This window comes from Vidua macroura, chromosome 35, assembly GCF_024509145.1.
Source record: "Vidua macroura isolate BioBank_ID:100142 chromosome 35, ASM2450914v1, whole genome shotgun sequence".
NCBI lineage: Eukaryota > Metazoa > Chordata > Aves > Passeriformes > Viduidae > Vidua > Vidua macroura.
In genome coordinates, this window is record NC_071605.1 from 879,856 (window position 1) to 899,168 (window position 19,313).

General features: G+C 58.1%; 2 protein-coding genes across 2 annotated transcripts in view; one reads left to right on the forward strand and one right to left on the reverse strand.

Annotated features, from left to right (window-relative positions):
- Positions 1 to 8,157: 8,157 nt before the first annotated feature.
- LOC128821143 (uncharacterized) lies at positions 8,158 to 12,681 on the reverse strand. The gene is made up of 4 exons (XM_054002076.1): positions 12,591 to 12,681; positions 12,127 to 12,511; positions 11,586 to 11,911; positions 8,158 to 8,458 (listed from the first exon to the last, which is right to left on the reverse strand). The coding sequence occupies exons 1-4, from the start codon at positions 12,679 to 12,681 to the stop codon at positions 8,412 to 8,414; spliced, it is 849 nt and encodes a 282-aa protein (XP_053858051.1). The 3' UTR covers positions 8,158 to 8,411.
- A 1,730-nt stretch (positions 12,682 to 14,411) lies between these two features.
- The window catches only part of RAB10 (RAB10, member RAS oncogene family), a 50,669-nt gene continuing 45,767 nt past the window's right edge, over positions 14,412 to 19,313 (forward strand). The window contains exon 1 of the mRNA XM_054002078.1: positions 14,412 to 14,636. Within this exon, the coding sequence (XP_053858053.1) occupies positions 14,510 to 14,636 (127 nt within the window). The 5' untranslated portion in view covers positions 14,412 to 14,509. The remainder of the gene's footprint in view (positions 14,637 to 19,313) is intronic.

Genomic DNA, 19,313 nt, shown 5'->3' on the forward strand with positions numbered 1-19,313 from the left:
GCGGCCCCGCCGGGCGCTCGCTCATGGCAGCGCGGCCGCTGCGCCCCGCCCGGTGCGGGGATGGGGCGGGCGGGGCGGGCCGGGGCGGGGCGCGGCCGCAGCCGCGATTGGTGCGCGCTCCCCGAGCGCGCTCCCGCAGCCGCGAACCCGCACCCCGCGGGCGGGAGCGCCGCCGGCATCCCCGCTCCGGGCACGCCGGGAGCTGTAGTGCGGCCTTTGTGCTCGGGATGCGGGGCTCGGGGGCAGGATTGGGGTGTGGAAGGAAGGATGCAGGGCTGGGATGCTGCATTGGAATGCAGAACCGGCATGTGGGATGGAGGATGCGGCGTTGGAATGCAGGATTAGGGTGTAGGATGAAGGATACGGGACTGCCGGGCAGGGCTGGGATGCAGGATTAGGATGCAGGATACGGAATGCAGGACTGGGATATGGGATCACAAATGCAGGAATGGCATGCAGGATGCAGGACTGGGATATGGGATGAAGGGTACAGGACTGGGATGTCGGACAAAGGATTGGAATGTAGGACTGGGATGCTGGACTGGAATGCAGGACCGGGATATGGGATGAAGGATGCAGTACTGGGGTCCAGTGCTGGGATGTGGCTCTGGAATGCAGGACTGAGATCCTGGGCTGGGATGATTCACTGGAATGCAGGATGAAGGATTCCAGATGAAGGATTGAGGATGAAGGACGCAGGTCTGGGATGTGGGTTGCAGAATGCAGGATGCAGGATTTGTGTGCATGGAGAGTACTTTTGTGGAACGCAGGATGTGGGATACAGGATGCAGGGATGTGGGAAGCAGGGTGCAGGGTCCATGATGGGGGATCAGGATGTGGGATACAGGATGCAGGGATGTGGGAAGCAGGGTCCCTGATGGGGGATCAGGGATGTGGGATACAGGGTGCAGGACTGGGATGTGGGAAGCAGGGTCCATGATGGGGGATCAGAGATGTGGGATACAGGATGCAGGGATGTGGGAAGCAGGGTCCCTGATGGGGGATCAGGGGTGTGGGATACAGGATGCAGGGATGTGGGAAGCAGGGTACAGGGTCCCTGATGGGGGATCAGGGGTGTGGGATACAGGATGCAGGGATGTGGGAAGCAGGGTACAGGGTCCCTGATGGGGGATCAGGGGTGTGGGATACAGGATGCAGGACAGAGGCAGGATAAGCAGGGGATGCCCCATCCCAGCACTCTGACGGGGACAGAGCTCTTTTTCTTGGACCTGGCAGCCAGCACAGGGATAACTCCCTACCCCATCCCATCCCTGTGGGGCCAGGGCAGGGTCACCCTGTGGAGTTCGGGGGTCCCTGGGCTGTCCCAGGCTCTGTGTTCCCCTGCAGCCAGGCATGGCTGGTGCATCCCAGTGGGAATAATCCCAGCACTTTATGGGGCTGGGGGGACGGGGGGGAGAGATTAAACATTCTTGTGGTTAATCGAGTCTGAGCAGCCACCCGTTCCTTCTCTGGAACCAGAGATTATCCCATAATCAATTAATTAGGGTATTTGCTGCCATACACAGGCCTGCCTGGTGCTATCCAAGTCCTCTGGCTCCAGGAGGAGATTCCAGGCAGGGACAGTCCCCTCACCAGAGGCACAGCCCCAGCCATGGAGGGGGACCAGGGGACAAAGGAGGGTGTGAGGGAGGAAAGATGCAGCAGGGATGGAGGGGAGATGGAATTGGGATGGAGGAACAATGGAGGGGGCAAGAGGAGGATGGAGAAGATGATGGGGAGGGTGAAGGGGGATGGAAGTTTCAGGAGAGGAAGGGTGGGAGTGGGGATGCAGCAGTGATGGAAGGAGGGATGGAGGGGGTGGAGGGAGGATGACAGGGATGATGCAGGGGGATGGATGGAGGTGATGGGAGGGTGACAAATGGATGGGGCAATAGAGGAGGATGGAGGAGGGATGGAGGGCGCAATGGGGATGGAGTCGAGGGGTGGAGGGATGGAGGGGCAATGGAGGGGATGGAGGATGTTATGGAGAGGAATGAAGGGAGTGATGGGAAGATGGAGGAGGTAGAGAATGGGATGGGGGGCAGCAGGGGCTGTGGAGGGGGCCACCTTTCCTCGTCTGCCCTTTCCCAGGGAAGGCTCCATCCCCAGGGCGCTGCAGTTGGGCCCTGTCAGGGGCACAGCCATAGGGTGGGGACGGCCCCCATGGCACAGCACAGACTGTGCTGTCCCCACTGTGACCCCCACATCCTGGCTCCCCACCAAGAACCTGGCCCATGGGCAGGGACCCGGGTGGCACTGTCCCCGTGTCCCCAGGGATGAGTTCAGGGGCACCATAGCCCCGCTCCCCTGGCAGCCCCCAGCCCCAAATCCCCCGCAGGACCAGGCTGTGGGGACAGGCAGGTGGGTGACACACAGGAACAGGAGGATGTATAGGCAGGGCATGAGACATGGCAAAGAGACAGAGGGGACATTTCAGGAGCAGGGACAGTGTGATGGGTGAGGACAGCGTGACATGTCAGGTGGGGTAACCTGTAGGGACACGGTGACCTAGGGAGGGTGAGGTGACGTGTGTGGTCAGAATGACACGCAGGGACACAGTGCCAGGTGGGGCAGGGTGCCAGGTAGGGCAGGGTGACACATGAGGACAGTCCCTTGCCCACAGGTGTCAGCACAGGATCAGAGTGTGCTATTGGTGGCCAGTGGCCTCCGGGCTGACCCTCAGGACTGTTCCTGGGGCAGTGGGGCTGAGGGGACAGTGAACCCTCATTGTGGCCATCCTCAGCCAGCCCGGGGATGCCTGGGCAGGGACACTGTGGGGCAGGCACCCCAAAGAAACCCCCTGAGCAGAGCCCTGAGCCCCCTCTGTGTATGGGGGATATGGTATGTGTATGGTGTCTATGGGGGACACGGTGTGTATGGGGTGATATGGTGTGTATAGGTGATATGGTGTGTATGGGGACAAGGTGTGTACGTGGGACATGGTGTGTATGGGGTGATCTAGTATGCATGGGGTGACATGGTGTGTATGGGGTGACATGGTGTGTACGGGGTGATATGGTGTGTATGGGGTGATGAGGTGTGTATGGGGACATGGTGTGTATGGGGACATGGCATGTATGGGGTGATGAGGTGTGTATGGGGTGATATGGTGTGTATGGGGACATGCTGTGTATGGGGACATGCTGTGTATGGAGTGATATGGTGTGTATGGGGACATGGTGTGTATGGGGTGATATGGGGTGTATGGGGTGATATGCTGTGTATGGGGTGATGAGGTGTGTATGGGGTGATATGCTGTGTATGGGGTCATGGTGTGTATGGGGTGATGAGGTGTGTATGGGGTGATGAGGTGTGTATGGGGTCATGGTGTGTATGGGGTGATGAGGTGTATATGGGGTGATATGGTGTGTATGAGGACATGCTGTGTATGTGGGACATGGTGTGTATGGGGACATGGTGTATATGGAGTGATATGGTGTGTATGTGGGACACGGTGTGTATGGGGTGATGAGGTGTGTATGGGGTGATATGGGGTGTATGGGGACATGCTGTGTATGTGGGACATGGTGTGTATGGGGTCATGGTGTATATGGAGTGATATGGTGTGTATGTGGGACACGGTGTGTATGGGGTGATGAGGTGTGTATGGGGTGATATGGGGTGTATGGGGTCATGGTGTGTATGGGGACATGGTGTGTATGGGGTGATGAGGTGTGTATGGGGTGATATGGGGTGTATGGGGTCATGGTGTGTATGTGGGACACGGTGTGTATGGGGTGATATGGTGTGTATGGGGACAAGGTGTGTATGGGGTCATGGTGTGTATGGGGTGATATGGTGTGTATGGGGTGATATGGTGTGTATGGGGACAAGGTGTTTATGTGGGACATGGTGTGTATGGGGTGATATGGTGTGTATGGGGACATGGTCTGTATGGGGTCATGGTGTGTATGGGGTGATATGGTGTGTATGGGGTGATATGGTGTGTATGGGGTGATATGGTGTGTATGGGGACATGCTGTGTATGTGGGACATGGCGTGTATGAGGACATGGTGTCTATGGGGCAGGGGTGCCACACAGGGTGGGATGACATTTGGGGCCTGCATCTGTCCCAGAGTGCTTCAGCAGGGCTGGGGGATCCTGGTTCCTGTGACCTTGGTTTTCCTGTTCCTCCCCATCAGGGGTTCCCACATCCTACAGCCACCCTGGGACATCCCAGCAGTCCCTTGGGCATTGTGGCTGCTGCCAGGACAACCCAGATACCCCTGAGAGTATCCAGCCTCTGGAAATCTGGTTGGCTTTGGGTACTGCAGCCATGCCTGGGACACCACAACCAATGCTGAGACACCATGGCCACTTTTGAGACACTAGTGCCAGACCTGGGCCACCAAGGGTGTCCCTGGACAGCACAGTCACCTCTGGGACACTGCAGCCATCCCTGGGCACTGTGGCCACCCCAATTCCCAGCTCTTGTGGGTGACTGGGGGGATCTGGGGGGGCCGTGGCCCCATGCACCCCGTAGTCACTGGGACACTCCACACCCTTGGCTGGCAGTGAGGGTGGCATGAGACCTTGGGACCTCCTTTCCATGGTCTGCTCCAGCCTCTTGGCATTCCCTGGCTGCCACAGCCAGGCAGATGGAGGAGGGAAGGGATGCCCAGATGTGGAGGGAAGGGATGCCCAGATGTGGGAGGGAAGGGATGCCCAGATGTGGAGGGAAGGGATGCCCAGATGTGGAGGGAAGGGATGCCCAATGCTGGGGTGATGCTCTCCCACCCAGGGGACCCTCTCCCATCTCCTTCAGCACCGCCATCCCTGCGGCATTCCAGGGGAAAGGCTAATAAAGGGGACACTGATAAAGGGGAAGGGCTGCCAGGGACACGCCAGGACCTGCCCCACATGCCCCGGTGCAGCAGCTCCCCCTGAGGCACCGACAGCCCTGTTCTCCTTGGGCTGCTCCTGGTGTGGGACTGTGGGACTGGGGACCAGCTCCCCCCTCCCAAACCCCCCTCTGAGGGGGCTGCTCTCACTGCAGCCTCCACCCAGGGCCAGGTGCAATCCCTCATTCCCAGGTCCTGCTGCCATTCCCAGCTCACTGCCCTGGAGCACTTTCACTTTTGTCTAAACCAAGGTTGTAACAGGAGCACTCCACGGCTGCCAAAACCTTCTCACCTTTGCTGTCACCGGGAAATTGTGCTGGAGCTCACGAACATCCTCTGGGCAGAGTGCTGCCTCTCTTGGCAGGGTCACAGGAGTCACCCCTGTCCCTAGGGAGGACCTCTTCCCTCTGTGGATGCTGTGGGGGCAGATGGAAGCACACAAGTTGGGAACAGGGAAATCAGTCTCCATGTTGGCAGTGTTGGGTTGACATTCCTTAGGCTTTTTCTTGGTGTTTGGCCAACTGGTAGTGGTGTTGGCTGGAGCAGCCCTGGAGAAAAGCCTGTCCTCCCTGGTGGGAAAAGGACATGTCCAGTGGGATGTTCCCAGCTTGGCCTGCAGCTCAAACCTCTCGTTTTCCCACACCAGCGACCCTTCACCCTCTCACTCTCTTGACTTCTACATGCGGGAAGGGATGCTGAGGGTCCAGCAGGCATTTGGCTGCTTTCCCTCAAAACCAGCTCGCCAGCATTCCCAGAGATCCAGTGGGTTTATTTCCCATTTCCCTCCTCTGCGGCAGTTCTGCGGTTCAGCTCAGCTGTTTGTGGCACTCCTCATCCTCCCCACGCTCCTGGCTTCCCTCCTGCCATCCCCATGTGCCAGATTGCTGCCGAGGAGCTTGGGGAGCAGCAGGGCCTCAGGCTCCAGCCACCCTTTTGGGCTGAGATCAGAGTTTTTGTGGTTTTTCACACTGTGAACTGAGCGGGGGCTGCCCAGGCACAGCACAGGAGGGCTGGGAAAGGGGAGCTCCCACAGCCACACGGGAAGGCAGGAAGAGAATCACTCCAGTGCAAGATTCACCCCATATCCAAAGTGGGGGAGCTGGAGGGGCCAGCACAGCTCACACTAAGCCTGGATTTAGGATGGATCAGTTTGCCAGCAGCTGACTCCTCTATAATTAGACGGCAGCAGTGGAACGGGAGCCAGCTCCGGGCACAGAGCTCCAACACCTCCCCATGCACAGGCACAGCATTCCACATGACCCCCGGATGTGTAAACAGCCGCAGGAGGGATGAGCTGTGTCTCCTTACCAACGGGGATGCAGGAATGCAAGCAAAGTGCTGCCTCTCCTGCAGGCCCTCAGGCTGCCCCCAGGAGAAGATGTGGCCCCAGCGGATGAATCCCGCTGGGATGCAGGCTGGATGGCTTGGCAGCATCTTGTCCCACGTCACTCCGGGGGCTGGAAGGAGCTGCAGCCCTGCCTGGCTTCAGGCCCTGCAGGCTGGGAGCCCACACATGCCAGATCCCCCTGGTCTGTGGCTCCCCAGCCGTGTCCCAGCTCCTGTGTGACCTGGGGAACTCCGTGTCTGCTTGCCAAGGTCCTACAGCTCCAGGCTGTGCCCTCTTCCCACCTCTGCCATCATCTCACATGGGAGCTGAGAGGGGGAAAAGGGATGGCTGGCAGCTGTGTGGGAGGCTCCAGGCTTTTATCTTGGACGTGGTTTCCAGCAGATGTGGAGTGAGCAATGTCTGTAAGGCAGCAGCTCAGCTTCGCTGCGCCGAGATTAAAGGATTTAATAATCTGCTGGCAAGATGTAATTGAAAAAGGCAGAGCTCTGGCTGTGCAGCACTCAGCTGATGCACCAGGGCATTCCCACGCTCCCGAGATCCCTCCAAACCTCCTGGCAAGCACAGTCCATCCCAGGGTGTGTGGGGCAGGCCCTACTCTCCACGGATCCAGGGACTAACACTTCATCTTCCTTCACAGGTAACTACTGATTTGTCAGTAACGAGCTGCCAGGGAGCTTCTCACTCTCTACCTTGAGCTGCTCCAGAAAGGATAAGGAACTGAAAGTGGCACTGCCTCTGTGCTGGGTACGTGTGGATGTGGCACATGGGGACAGGGGTTGGTGGTGGGAATTGTTGGATTTGATGGGCCTTTTCCAACACCAGTGATTCCGTGATCCCGTGACTCCAGGTACGTGCTGTGTCTCTGGGTACTGAGGGGAGCAGAGCTGCCCTTGCTGGAGGTCAAAGCCTCATTCCATCACCACTCCTCAGTCCCCTGTTCCATCCCTGCTTCACTCCCTGGTTCCCACTGCAGGAAACAAGACTGTGACCGGCCCTGCAAAGCTCTGACAACAATGCTGGGCTTCTTCCCCCACTGGGGGACCCAGGACCCAGCACAGGCAAGTGATGCCACGGCCACAGGGCAGGGATTTCTGGCTGCAGACACCGGGGCTGAAGCTCTGGAGGGGGAAGGCTGTCCTGGAGGGGCAGAGGCATGGGAACACAGAGGTCCTCGGGCATTGCAGCTGGGAAGGAGCCCCTGCAGGTACATGGCTGAGGTGCCCTGGGCAGGGAGCTCCTGGATGATCCAGGAGCCCAGGTGATCCACTGGCAGGGAGCTCCTGGGTGATTCAGGAGCCCAGGTGATCCACTGGCAGGGAGCTCCTGGGTGATCCAGGAGCCCAGGTGATCCACTGGCAGGGAGCTCCTGGATGATCCAGGAGCCCAGGTGATCCACTGGCAGGGAGCTCCTGGGTGATCCAGGAGCCCAGGTGATCCACTGGCAGGGAGCTCCTGGATCATCCAGGAGCCCAGGTGATCCACTGGCAGGGAGCTCCTGGATGATCCAGAAGCCCAGATGATCCATTGTCAAGGAGCTCCTGGATGATCCAGGAGCCCAGGTGATCCACTGGCAGGGAGCTCCTGGATGATCCAGGAGCCCAGGTGATCCACTGGCAAGGAGCTCCTGGGTGATCCAGGAGCCCAGGTGATCCACTGGCAGGGAGCTCCTGGATGATCCAGGAGCCCAGGTGATCCACTGGCAGGGAGCTCCTGGGTGATCCAGGAGCCCAGGTGATGCACTGGCAGGGAGCTTCTGGATCATCCAGGAGCCCAGGTGATCCACTGGCAGGGAGCTTCTGGATCATCCAGGAGCCCAGGTGATCTATTGGCAGGGAGCTCCTGGATGATCCAGGAGCCCAGGTGATCCACTGGCATGGAGCTTCTGGATCATCCAGGAGCCCAGGTGATCCACTGGCAGGGAGCTCCTGGGTGATCCAGGAGCCCAGGTGATCCACTGGCAGGGAGCTCCTGGGTGATCCAGGAGCCCAGGTGATCCACTGGCAGGGAGCTCCTGGGTGATCCACTCAGCAGAGCCCAGCTGAGTGCCCCGTGCTGGCCAAGCTGAGGTGACTGTGCAGAAATCAGAGATGTGCCTGGCCCACAGAGCTGCTGCCAAAGCTCCTTGTGCCCTTTGTGTCCTCCCTGTCACCTGGAAGTGCTGACTGAGTCCTTCTCCTCGCAGCGGGCTGGCTGGAACAGAAACCAGGGGGAAGTCCCTGTTTCAGGAACATGGAGCTGCCTTTCTTGTTCCTCTCACGTGCTCTCTGCCTGGGAGAGGGGAGAGGGAAGGAGGTGAAATCCAAGGTGCTGAGAGCCTGATCCTGCTGGCTGGGAGCTGCTCCAAACACCAGCCTGTCCTGCCACTGCCCAAACAGCCTTGGCAGGAGCCACTCGGTGTGGCTGTGTGGGTCAGCTGGAGGCAGGAGGGTGGCTGGAGGTCTGGTGAGACCCAGCACCATATTTGCAAAAGAGAAAATCTGTGTGGGGGACCTTTCTTGCTGCGCTGTCGTTTCCTCTGCTGAGGAATTCAGCATTCTGATAAAGGTTATTTCTTACCCTGGGCTTCCCTGGGGCACAAAAAATTCACCAGAGCTGGGAAGGGGCTCAGCCTGGAGAAAAGGAGGCTCAGGGGGGACCTTGTGGCTCTGCACAACTCCCTGCCAGGAGGGGACAGCCAGGGGGGGTCGGGCTCTGCTGCCAGGGAACAGGGACAGGCCAAGGGGAAATGGCCTCAGGCTGGGCCAGGGCAGGCTCAGGGTGGACAGCAGCAGGAATTTCTCCCTGGAAAGGCTGGGCAGGCCTTGGCAGGGGCTGCCCAGGGAGGTGGAGATGTTCAGAGAAGGCCTGGATGTGACATTCAGTGCTCTGGGCTGTTGGGGATGAAGCACAGTTTGGCCTCAATGATCCTGGAGGTCTTTTCCAGCCTGAAGGATTCTGTGATTCTGTGTATTTATTTGAGTTCTCCTGCTCTGATGATGACATCAGGGAAAAAAAAAAAAAAAAAAAAAAAGCCAGAGGGGTGTGTGGAGTTCAGAGCTCCTGCTCTGGTGTCTGGGGTGTCTGGGGTGTCTGGAGCACAGAACATGCTTTGGACACCCCTGCTAAGAGGACAACGTTGTATGGCAGCCAGTGGAGCAAATTCAACCTTTTCTGTTCCTCCTCAGACTATGCCCTGAGTGTCTGGGGCTGCTTAACAGCTCCTTTGGGGCTCTTGTCCTTACACAAGTTTGGGTTCCAGACACTCCTGAAGCAGGGGGAGCTGGAGGTGCCCAGGGGCTGAGAGGGTCTGTGCCCCGTGGGAGCTCATCCTTCAAGGAATGGTGGTCCCAGAAGCTCCTCAGATGGCCTGGCCTGTGCCCATGCCCAACAGCAGAGCCCCAGCCCTGCCTTGGCTGGGGGAGGAGCTGGAGAACACAGAGCAGCTTGTTCCCAGTGGCTCTGGGATGACAAAGGCCCTGCTCTGCGAGGCTGTGAGCGAGTAACCAGCAAGCCCAGTGTGTCACTGCTCTGCTCCTGTTGCACAACTGGCCGGTGATTCACAGCTCTCCAGCAGTGGTGCTGCAATTCCTGCTGCTCAGCTGTCCCTGCAGAGCCCAGGAAGAGGCTGCCAGGTCCTGCTGGCTCTCCCTTTACACCCCATTAGTCCTAATTTGGTTGCTTCTCCTCGTCACAGATCAGTGTCCTCTGGGGATCAGGACAAAAGAACATGGGAAGGATGTGGCAGGGAGAGCTGTGGGAACAGTTCCACCTCTGCCTGGACATCTCCAAACCTCCCAGTCCTGCAGCAATGGTCTCCTGAGTGAGCCACCAAGACCAAAGGTGTCTTTGTCCTTGGTCGGGCATCTCCTGAGGAATTGCTTCCCTCATGGGATAACATTTAACAATTTGACACAAGGGCCAGCCTTACACAACAGACAGAAAACATTTTCTCTTGCTTGTAGAGAGATATGTGAGATTCTTGGGAGAAAATTCTTCCTGGAAAGGGTGGGCAGGCCTTGGCAGGGGCTGCACAGGCAGGTTTGCAGTGCCCATCCCTGGAGGTGTCCAGGGCAGGCCTGGATGTGGCACTGAGTGCCCTGGGCTGGGGACAAGGTGGGGATTGGGCACAGCTGGGACTGGATGGGCTGGGAGGGCTTTTCCAACCTCAGAGATTCTGAGATTCTGTGTGGCACCACCTCCCCTCCAGGATCCCAAAGATCACCTTCCCTGAAGCGTTGAAGTCCGTGAGCAAGCTGTCTAGGACAAAAGCTTCTTGCAAACAGGGCTGTGAACATCCAGAGCTGACAAACCTCCCAGGAGTGCCTGGAGCCGCCTGGAGCGTGGCTCCCAGCCGGGCTCAGTGGCAGTGCCTGTGCCACGGAGCTCCCCTCGGGCACTGGAGCTTTCCCCTTCCCTCTGCTCAGTCACAGAGGAAGCGTTTGTGCGGCGCCCTTACACTGCTCGAGCAAAGAGCTAAAAATAACCCCGCGTGCTGTGTCAGCGCCGCGGCAGAGCCGCTGCCGGGGCTCGGGGGACAGGGACAGGGGCCAGCGCCCCGCTGCCAGCGGGGACAGCTGCCTGCACACCCGGCAGGCTGAGAAACCAAAGCACTGAACACACCCAGCCCTGTGTCAGGGCTGGGCCTGGGAGGGACACAACCTGTAGGGAACGTTTTCACAGAATCGCTGAGGCTGGAAAATCCCTCCCGGCCCATCCAGTCCCAATCCCCACCTTGTCCCCAGCCCAGAGCACTCAGTGCCACATCCAGGCCTGCCCTGGACACCTCCAGGGATGGGCACTGCAAACCTGCCTGGGCAGCCCCTGCCAAGGCCTGCCCACCCTTTCCAGGGAGAAATTCCTGCTGCTGCCCACCCTGAGCCTGCCCTGGCCCAGCCTGAGGCCATTTCCCCTTGGCCTGTCCCTGTTCCCTGGCAGCAGAGCCCGACCCCCCCTGGCTGTCCCCTCCTGGCAGGGAGTTGTGCAGAGCCACAAGGTCCCCCCTGAGCCTCCTTTTCTCCAGGCTGAGCCCCTTCCCAGCTCCCTCAGCCCCTCCTGGGGCTCCATTCCCTTCCCTGGACACGCTCCAGCCCCTCCAGGTCTCTCCTGGCAGGAGGGGCCCAGAGCTGCCCCCAGCCCTGGAGGTGCCCCAGCAGTGCCAGCCCAGGGGACGGGCACTGCCCTGGCCCTGCTGCCACCCCAGAGCTGCCACAGCCCAGGGGCCAGTGGCCTCTTGCCCACCTGGGCACACCTGGGCTTGTGCCCAGCTGCTGGCACCATCACCCCCAGGGCCTTTCCCAGCCTTCCAGCCCCTCTGCCCTCACATGAGTTGACTCATCCTGCAAACAGTGGGAAATTAACGGGAGCAGGGTACTTAATTATGACAGCAAATTGCAGTTGGCAGTGTGCTGGATCATACCATGGGACAGCTCGGGATTCAGCGTGAGAGAAGCACTGGGTCGGTGCAAAACCTGTGACGGGGCATCTCCAGCATTTCCAGTGCCTTCAGGGCTGGTTCCACAGCCTGGCTCTTGCAAGGAAGTTTGCTCCCCTGTGTGGGAAGAGCAGGAGCTGTGAAGGAATTCCCCATGTCCAGGTTGCCGTGGGCTCCACTGCAAACACACCAGGTGCAGGAGGTCCTTGGGCTCCTCGTGCTGGGTCAGTGCCTGAGCCACCCCCTCCAGCTCACGCTGGGAATGCTGCTGGATGAGAGGCTGGACATGGCCTGGCCGTGGGTGCTGGCACCTGGAAATCCCCCAACCCTGGGCTGATTCCCCCAGTGTGGGCACCAGGAAAGGGGGGATTGTGCCCCTGTGCCCAGGTGAGAGCCCATCTGCAGAGCTGCCCCAGCCCTGGGGATTCCAACTGCACAAGGACCTGGAGCTGCTGGAGAGAGCCCAGAGGAGACCATGGAGCTGCTCCAGGGCTGGAGCCAGGCTGGGAGAGCTGGGGCTGCTCACCTGGAGAGGAGAAGGATCCAGGCAGAGCTCAGAGCCCCTGGCAGGGCCTGAAGGGGCTCCAGGAGAGCTGCAGAGGGACTGGGGACAAGGCATGGAGGGACAGGAGCCAGGGAATGGCTCCCAGTGCCAGAGGGCAGGGCTGGATGGGAGATTGGGAATTGGGAATTGTTCCCTGTGAGGGTGGGCAGGCCCTGGCACAGGGTGCCCAGAGCAGCTGTGGCTGCCCCTGGATCCCTGGCAGTGCCCAAGGCCGGGTTGGACACTGCGGCTGGGAGCAGCTGGGACAGTGGGAGGTGTCCCTGCCACGGCAGGGGCGGGATGAGCTGGGCTTTGCTGTCCCTGCCCGGCCAAACCTCCCCGCCATCCCGGCACGCTCCGCTTTCCCCTCACGGCTCTCTGCCCCCCTCACGCCTGCGCCGCCAGGGGGCGCCTCCTGCCCCGCCCGCGGCCGCGCTCCGCCCCACCCCGAGGTGACGTCACCCCAACACAGCCAATGGGAGCGCGGAGTGCGCCGCGGGGAGGGCGGGGCTTTCGCGCGGCCGCCGGTGACGTCATCGGGCGGGGGGGTTCTGCGGAGCCGCACCTGAGCGGGGCGGGGCGGGGATCGCTCCCAAAAAATCCCATCCAGCCCTGCCCTCTGGCACTGGGAGCCATTCCCTGGCTCCTGTCCCTCCAGGCCTTGTCCCCAGTCCCTCTGCAGCTCTCCTGGAGCCCCTTCAGGCCCTGCCAGGGGCTCTGAGCTCTGCCTGGATCCTTCTCCTCTCCAGGTGAGCAGCCCCAGCTCTCCCAGCCTGGCTCCAGCCCTGGAGCAGCTCCGTGGTCTCCTCTGGGCTCTCTCCAGCAGCTCCAGGTCCTTGTGCAGTTGGAATCCCCAGGGCTGGGGCAGCTCTGCAGGTGGGCACAGGGGCAGAGGAGCAGAATTTCCCCCCTGTGAAAAATGCGTATTTTATGATTGGCTTTTCGCAATAGTTACAATGAATATTACATGTGCGATGTTGGAAAGTTTTATTAACGCTGTATTAATTCTCTCAAGTAGTGTGTTGAATGTATTTTTAAATTATAACAGAATGTTAAAATAGATACCATACTATGTAAGATACTTTTTAACTATCTCAAGAAAGAGATGAGATAATCAAAGAATTCTTCGCACAAGGATAACAATTACAGAAACCCCGAAATTTTCCAGAGGAGAGGAATTTATGCCTTTCTTTATCAACAGAAACAAAGTTCTTCAAGCCTGACTTAGACTCGAAGGCGCCTGGGGATTAACAGAAACTTTTTAACAAGTACCAGACGAATTTCTTGTTTTAAATAAAATATATGCATATTCATGAGGTGTTTTGCATATGCAACAGGCTATTAAAGTTATTCCTTTGTTCCCAAGGCTTGTCGTGGCTTAAGTGCCCGAGAGCATCCGTAACTCTTTGCTTTTTATTGTCTTGTAATTGTCCTAACTCTAAATTTTTATTACTCTAACCGTATCACTATTTTTATAACCATTTTGTTATTATTAAACTTTAAAAAATTTAAAAACCAAGTGGACTGGCGTTTTTCACAATTACCAATAAACTTTTAAGACTTTAAAAAAAAACAGGTGATTCGTGTTCTTCACACCCTTTTTCCCTGCTTGGATCTCAGTGCTGGGGGTAAGTTCACCCCTGTGCGCTTTCCTGGTCTGCGTTGAAACATCACCCAAAAATTTGCGTAAAAATATTCTGTTAAACTGCCCACGCTGGGGGATTAACCCGGCGCACGAGGGGTCCCAGGGTCAGGGCGTGCCCGCCAGCACCCCAGAGCTGCTCTCCCTGTGCCCATCGGCGGAAAAAAAAATAAAAAAAAAAATAAAAATAAAAAACAAAAAAAACCCGCACGGAATAAACGAACTCCGGGGGCCGCGCGCGGTGACGTCACCCGCCCCGGTGACGTCGCGGCGGCGCGCGCGCGCCCCCCCCCCTCCTCCCAGCCCGGCGCGCCTGCGCGGTGCGCGAGGCGGGGGAGAGGCGGCGCGCGCAGCCTCGGCAGCGCCTCTGAGGGAGCCGCGGAGCCCCGGGGGGGAAGAGCCGGGCAGGGCCTGGGAAGAACCGCGGCCCATCGAGCCGAGCCGGGCCGGGCCGGGGCGAGGCGGGCCGCGGGGTTATGAGGGCGGGCGCCGCCGCCTCCCCGTGAGGAGCCGCGGGCGCGGGGAGCGCGCGAGGCCGCCCCGCCACAGGAAGCCATTTTGTGGGCCCCCTCCTCCTCCTCGCTCTCGTCCTCTTCCTCCTCCTCCTCCTCCTCCTCCTCCTCCTCCTCCTCGTCCTCCGCCGTCGCCGCCGCCCTCGGGAGCGGCAGGGCCCGGTGAAGGAGGCGGCGAGGAGGGGCGGCGGCGGCCGCCGCGCCCTCCCCCATGGCGAAGAAAACCTACGACCTGCTCTTCAAGCTGCTGCTCATCGGGGACTCGGGGGTCGGCAAGACCTGCGTCCTCTTCCGCTTCTCCGACGATGCCTTCAACACCACCTTCATCTCCACCATTGGTCAGTGCCTTTCCGCCCGGAGTGGGGGGGGGGGTGGGGGGCTGCGGACCCCCCCCGGTTCCCACCGCCGTACCCCCCCCAGCTCCGTCCCTGTGTCACCCCCGGGGACCCCCCACCCCCCCAGTGTTCACCCCAGCCCCGCTATTGTGTCACCCTCCAGGGATCCCCTGTATTATGTCCAGCCCCTTGGGGACCCCCTGTGTCACCCATCAGGAATCCCCTGTGACCCCCCCCCCCTCCCCACCCAGGGACCCCCCAGCCCCGTGTCTGTGTCACCCCTAAGGACCCCCTGTGACACCCATCAGGAATCCCCTGTGACCCCCCCCCCCCTCCCCACTCAGGGACCCCCCAGCCCCGTGTCTGTGTCACCCCTAGGGACCCCCTGTGTCACCCCCCTTGCCCCACTAATGTATCCCCCCACCCTAGGGACCCCCTGTGTCACCCCTAGGGACCCCCTGTGTCACCCCTAGGGACCTCCTGTGTCACCCCCCTTGCCCTAGTCATGTATCCCCCCCACCCCAGGGACCCCCTATGTCACCCCCTTGCTCCTCTCCTGTATCCCCCCCCTCCAGGGACCTCCTGTGTCACCCCCTTGCCCCACTCCTGTATCCCCCCCCCCTCCAGGGACCCCCTGTGTCACCCCTAGGGACCCCCTGTGTCACCCCTAGGGACCCCCTGTGTCACCCCTTGCCCCACTCCTGTATCTCCCCCCCCTCCAGGGACCTCCTGTGTCACCCCTAGGGACCCCCTATGTCACCCCCTTGCCCCACTCCTGTATCCCCCCCCCCTCCAGGGACACCCTGTGTCCCTCCAGGACCTTCCTGTGTCCCCCACCCCATCCCCGTGCCGTCCCCCCCGGCAGAGCCGCCCCGGTGCCGCCCGACGCCGCCTCGCCCCCGCTGCAGGGCAGGGTGGGTTTGGATCCTCCCTGCGCTCTGGGTGACCCTGAGCGACCCTCGCTGTCCCCCCCCCGCCTCCCTCGGCTGGCAGCTCGTCCCCCACGCCCCGTGCCAGCCGGCAGAGCCCACCTGGCCCCTTCCATCAGCGTTAATCCCTGTGCCTGCGGGCGGCAGGGCGGTGGGATCCCGGTGCCCGCGTTTGCGCCGCTAGCGATGCGCCTCAGAAACGGTCGCGCTCCTGGGTGGGGTCTGTTTTCTCGCCCAACAAAGCTGTCCTTTCCCCCCCCCCCTCCCCACTCCCCTCGGCAAAGCTGACTCCAGCCCTTCCTCGCAGAGCACCTCCTGACCGAGGTAGAGCTGCTGTGACATCACGAAAGAGGGATGTGTCTTTGCCTTTTTCCGTGCCATCTGTGCCACGGGACAGGCCTGGTACCCAATCTCCTTCCATCCCAGGGGTGTCACAGGGCTTCGTTTGCCTTCTCCTGAACATCTTGTTTTGCAGATGAAGAGTTCAGGTCAGCAGCTTCTCACCTTCTTGGTGGCCTGCTCTGGAAATTAAGGATAATTCCTGTCTCGGCTGTCTTGCAGCACCCACTGGTGTAACACATGCAGATACTCACATATGGATAAAAAAGAGAATTATTTGGAGGGGTTTGAACTGCATTGGGCTTTTGTGTTTGCTGTAAATCCCTTAAATCACTGGTCATGCAGCTGAGGGAGCGTGGAGTGTCAGTGTAGATCTCAGTGCTGGGTATAAGTTCACCCCTGTGCACTTCCTCATCTGTGTTGAAACATCACCCAAAAATTGCACCTCAGACTATAACACGTAAAAATACTCTCTTAAGCAAGGCTTGGGAAATTTAAAGTGAAAAAAAACCACCTTTGTGACAACTAAGTGTCAAGAAATGTATTGCCTAAAATCTCTTAGGGCCTCAACTTGGCGTTTTGCTGAAATTTTGGGGCACTGTGTGACAGCTAATGCTGTCCCTTCCCATGGCATGGGTTTGCTGCTGTGGCCAGGGTGTATTTTGGCACTGCATGGCAGATCCTTGCTGGGATCACATGACATTCCTTGCCTTTGGAGTTCGTTGGGAAGGTTTATTTCAATTCTCAAAGTTAAAAATAGTCAACGTCATAGTTAAAAAGTCAGCGGGCTCGCAGTGGCTCCTGCTCCAACAACTCGTGCTTTTGATAATTAGTAATTTAGTAATTAGTATTAGTTGCTGGTCTAACTGTGCAGTTTTGGGGCCTTCAAGGGGAGTATCACCAGGTTGAGTAGGAAGTGTGCACGTGCAGGTTTTGGAAGTGTTTCCCACCAGTCGGACCAGTGGCTATTTGTTTCTGGAGTGCTTAAACTGGAAGGCAGAGGTGTTTAATTCCCTGAACTCTGAACTGAATGTCTGGTGATGGTAGCTGTGTGCACCCTTTGGTTGTGTCAGGTTTGTGTCGTCACAATTTGGCAGGTGTTGGGGTACAAATTGGTTTTCTGTGTGGTATTTAACTGCCCAAAGATGCCTTAAATGTGTTGTTTCCATAGTCCTTCTGTAAGCTGATGTGGAAACCTGGAGGGAAGTGTCCTGTGCAGACAGTGTCAGCTGAAAGGGAGACTCTCCATCAGCACCTTGGGAAAAACAGCTCATCCCTGAGGGAGGAATCCAAACACCTGAGTTACCCAGGGCCACTCAGTTCTGTCTGCATCATTCCCAAGCGATGCAGCAAACTGGCTGAAAATGGGATTTCAAATCCTCCCTGGTGACAGCAGCTCTCACACTCACCCAGGCTGGCCCCACAGCAGCAGTTGCAATCCAGGAGCCTGGAAAGGGCTGTTCCCTGGGGGTCCCTGCTGTGGGAAATCCCAGCACAGCAGCCCTGCAGCTCTGCTTGGTGTTGCAGCTGGAAGAGCAGAGTTTTGGGGAAAGCCTCCGATGGAGTCTTTGACCTGTAGCAACAAGGAAACGTGGTTTCCAAAGCCCTGTGTACACAGTGGGTGACAGGAGGTGACTGGATCCTCGACTGAGGCTCTCCTGTGTTTGAATAACCCCAGCAGCTCTGATCCCTGCCCTGGGTTTGCTCAGAGCTCAGCCAACAGCCTGGGACACACGTAAAATGTACTGGAGTGTTTGCTGGGGGCTGTAGGCAGGGACTGGTTCATGGAATCAGGGAATGGTTTGGGTGGGAAAGGACCTCAGAGCCCACCCAGTGCCACCCCTGCCATGGCAGGGACACTGCCACTGTCCCAGCTGCTCCAGTGTCCAACCTGGCCTTGGGCACTACCAGGGATCCAGGGGCAGCCACAGCTGCCAGGGCCTGCCCACCCTGCCAGGAAACAATTCCTAATTCCCAGTATCCCATCCAGCCCTGCCCTCTGGCACTGGGAAGCCATTCCCTGGGTCCTGTCCCTCCATCCCTTGTCCCCTGCAGCTCTTCTGTAGGTTCCCTTCAAGCACTGGAAGGCTCAGTCTTCAGTTTGCAAGGAAAAGAAGGATTTCAAGGGATATTGAAACTGGCCTCTGTCTAAGGAGGATGCATGGGGAAAAGGTTTTAATTCTCCAAAACCAAAGGCCTGTTTGCATATGTAAGGGAAGGCACACTAATAGAGCAATTCTGCTTCACGTTAGTAACTTCTATTCACATTTCATCTTTGCACATTGGCTAATCCTGCTCCATGATGGCTGCTGGGAGATAACTTACTGCCCCTGTAATTTGACATACTCTCACTTTGACTTTGAGTCACTTCAATCTAATATTTCCTGCTAAAGCAGCAGTTAAGCTTCTGGATGTGCTGAGGTGCCAGCGTGAGTGATTTCATTGCCCCGTCTCAGGCACTATAAATATTCCAGATGGCATTTCTGCAAGAAATCCCAGAGTCATGGTAACCTCCCTGGGGAGGGCAGAGCCTGGGCCTCCAGCCCTGCCCTGCTGTTTGCAGGTACAATAGAAATACATCTTGGAAGGCTTAGTCCATCACAAGCTGTTTTGAACTTTAACTGTTCTTCAACGATTTTCTGGTGCAAGAATCATTTTTATGGGATTTGGTTTTGAGAACCGTGGTGACTTCTCAGTTGTGCTCTGGGGGTGCTCCTGGCTGGGTCAGTGAGTGGGTGCAGCTGCCCCTCTGGCACTGGTGGTGCTCCTTGGTGCTCCTCCTCATCTTAGTGCCCTCCCTGCTGCCACTGCTGCTACTGACAGATTGTCTTTATTTTGAATGTTTAAAATGTTAGGATAAGTAACTTCCAGGCAGCGTATCCCTGAGATCTTATTTTTCAATCTCTCTTTATTGGCATTCAGTGTGTCAGGTTGTTGATGGTTTGAAGTGAGCTGTGCATAGAGGATGCACGGGAGCTGTGCACACTTTGTGGAGCTCCTCGAGGCCCAGCCTTTGGCACCTGGGAACAGGTAGGGAGGGAGGCTCTTCTGGCCAGGATGCCTGCTGAAGGATTTGACTGCCAGAACTGAGCCTCAGCCTGTAATCACCGTTGTGTGACTAAGTCCAATGCAAATGAAGATGAGTCACAAAAAAAATGCTTTCCCATGAAATCTCTAGTAACAGCTCAGGAGAACAAAGGGTGTGTGAGTATTGGGAGATTCTCCCCCAGTGCTCCTGATGGAGGTAAAACTTCCCTGGATCTTTACCCCTCCTGGAGGTGCAGCTGTATTTTGTGTTCCTGAGCTTTACTCACCTGGCTGCAAGTCTCCAAATCCAGAGATAAAAACCAGTGATTTTTGAGGTTTGTTTTATTTTGAACACAACCAAAGCTGTGCTAGGAGTGTGCAAAAC

Bases quoted from the DNA above. Each gene is read 5' to 3' on its own strand.
- LOC128821143 (XM_054002076.1), bottom strand. From the start codon at position 12,681: ATGACGTCACCGGCGGCCGCGCGAAAGCCCCGCCCTCCCCGCGGCGCA. The intron at 11,912-12,126 runs GTGAGCAGCCCC...GGGGATTTCCAG, and splicing joins TGGATCCTTCTCCTCTCCAG to GTGCCAGCACCCACGGCCAG. The intron at 8,459-11,585 runs GTATGATCCAGC...CCCCTCTCCCAG, and splicing joins GAATCCCGAGCTGTCCCATG to GCAGAGAGCACGTGAGAGGA.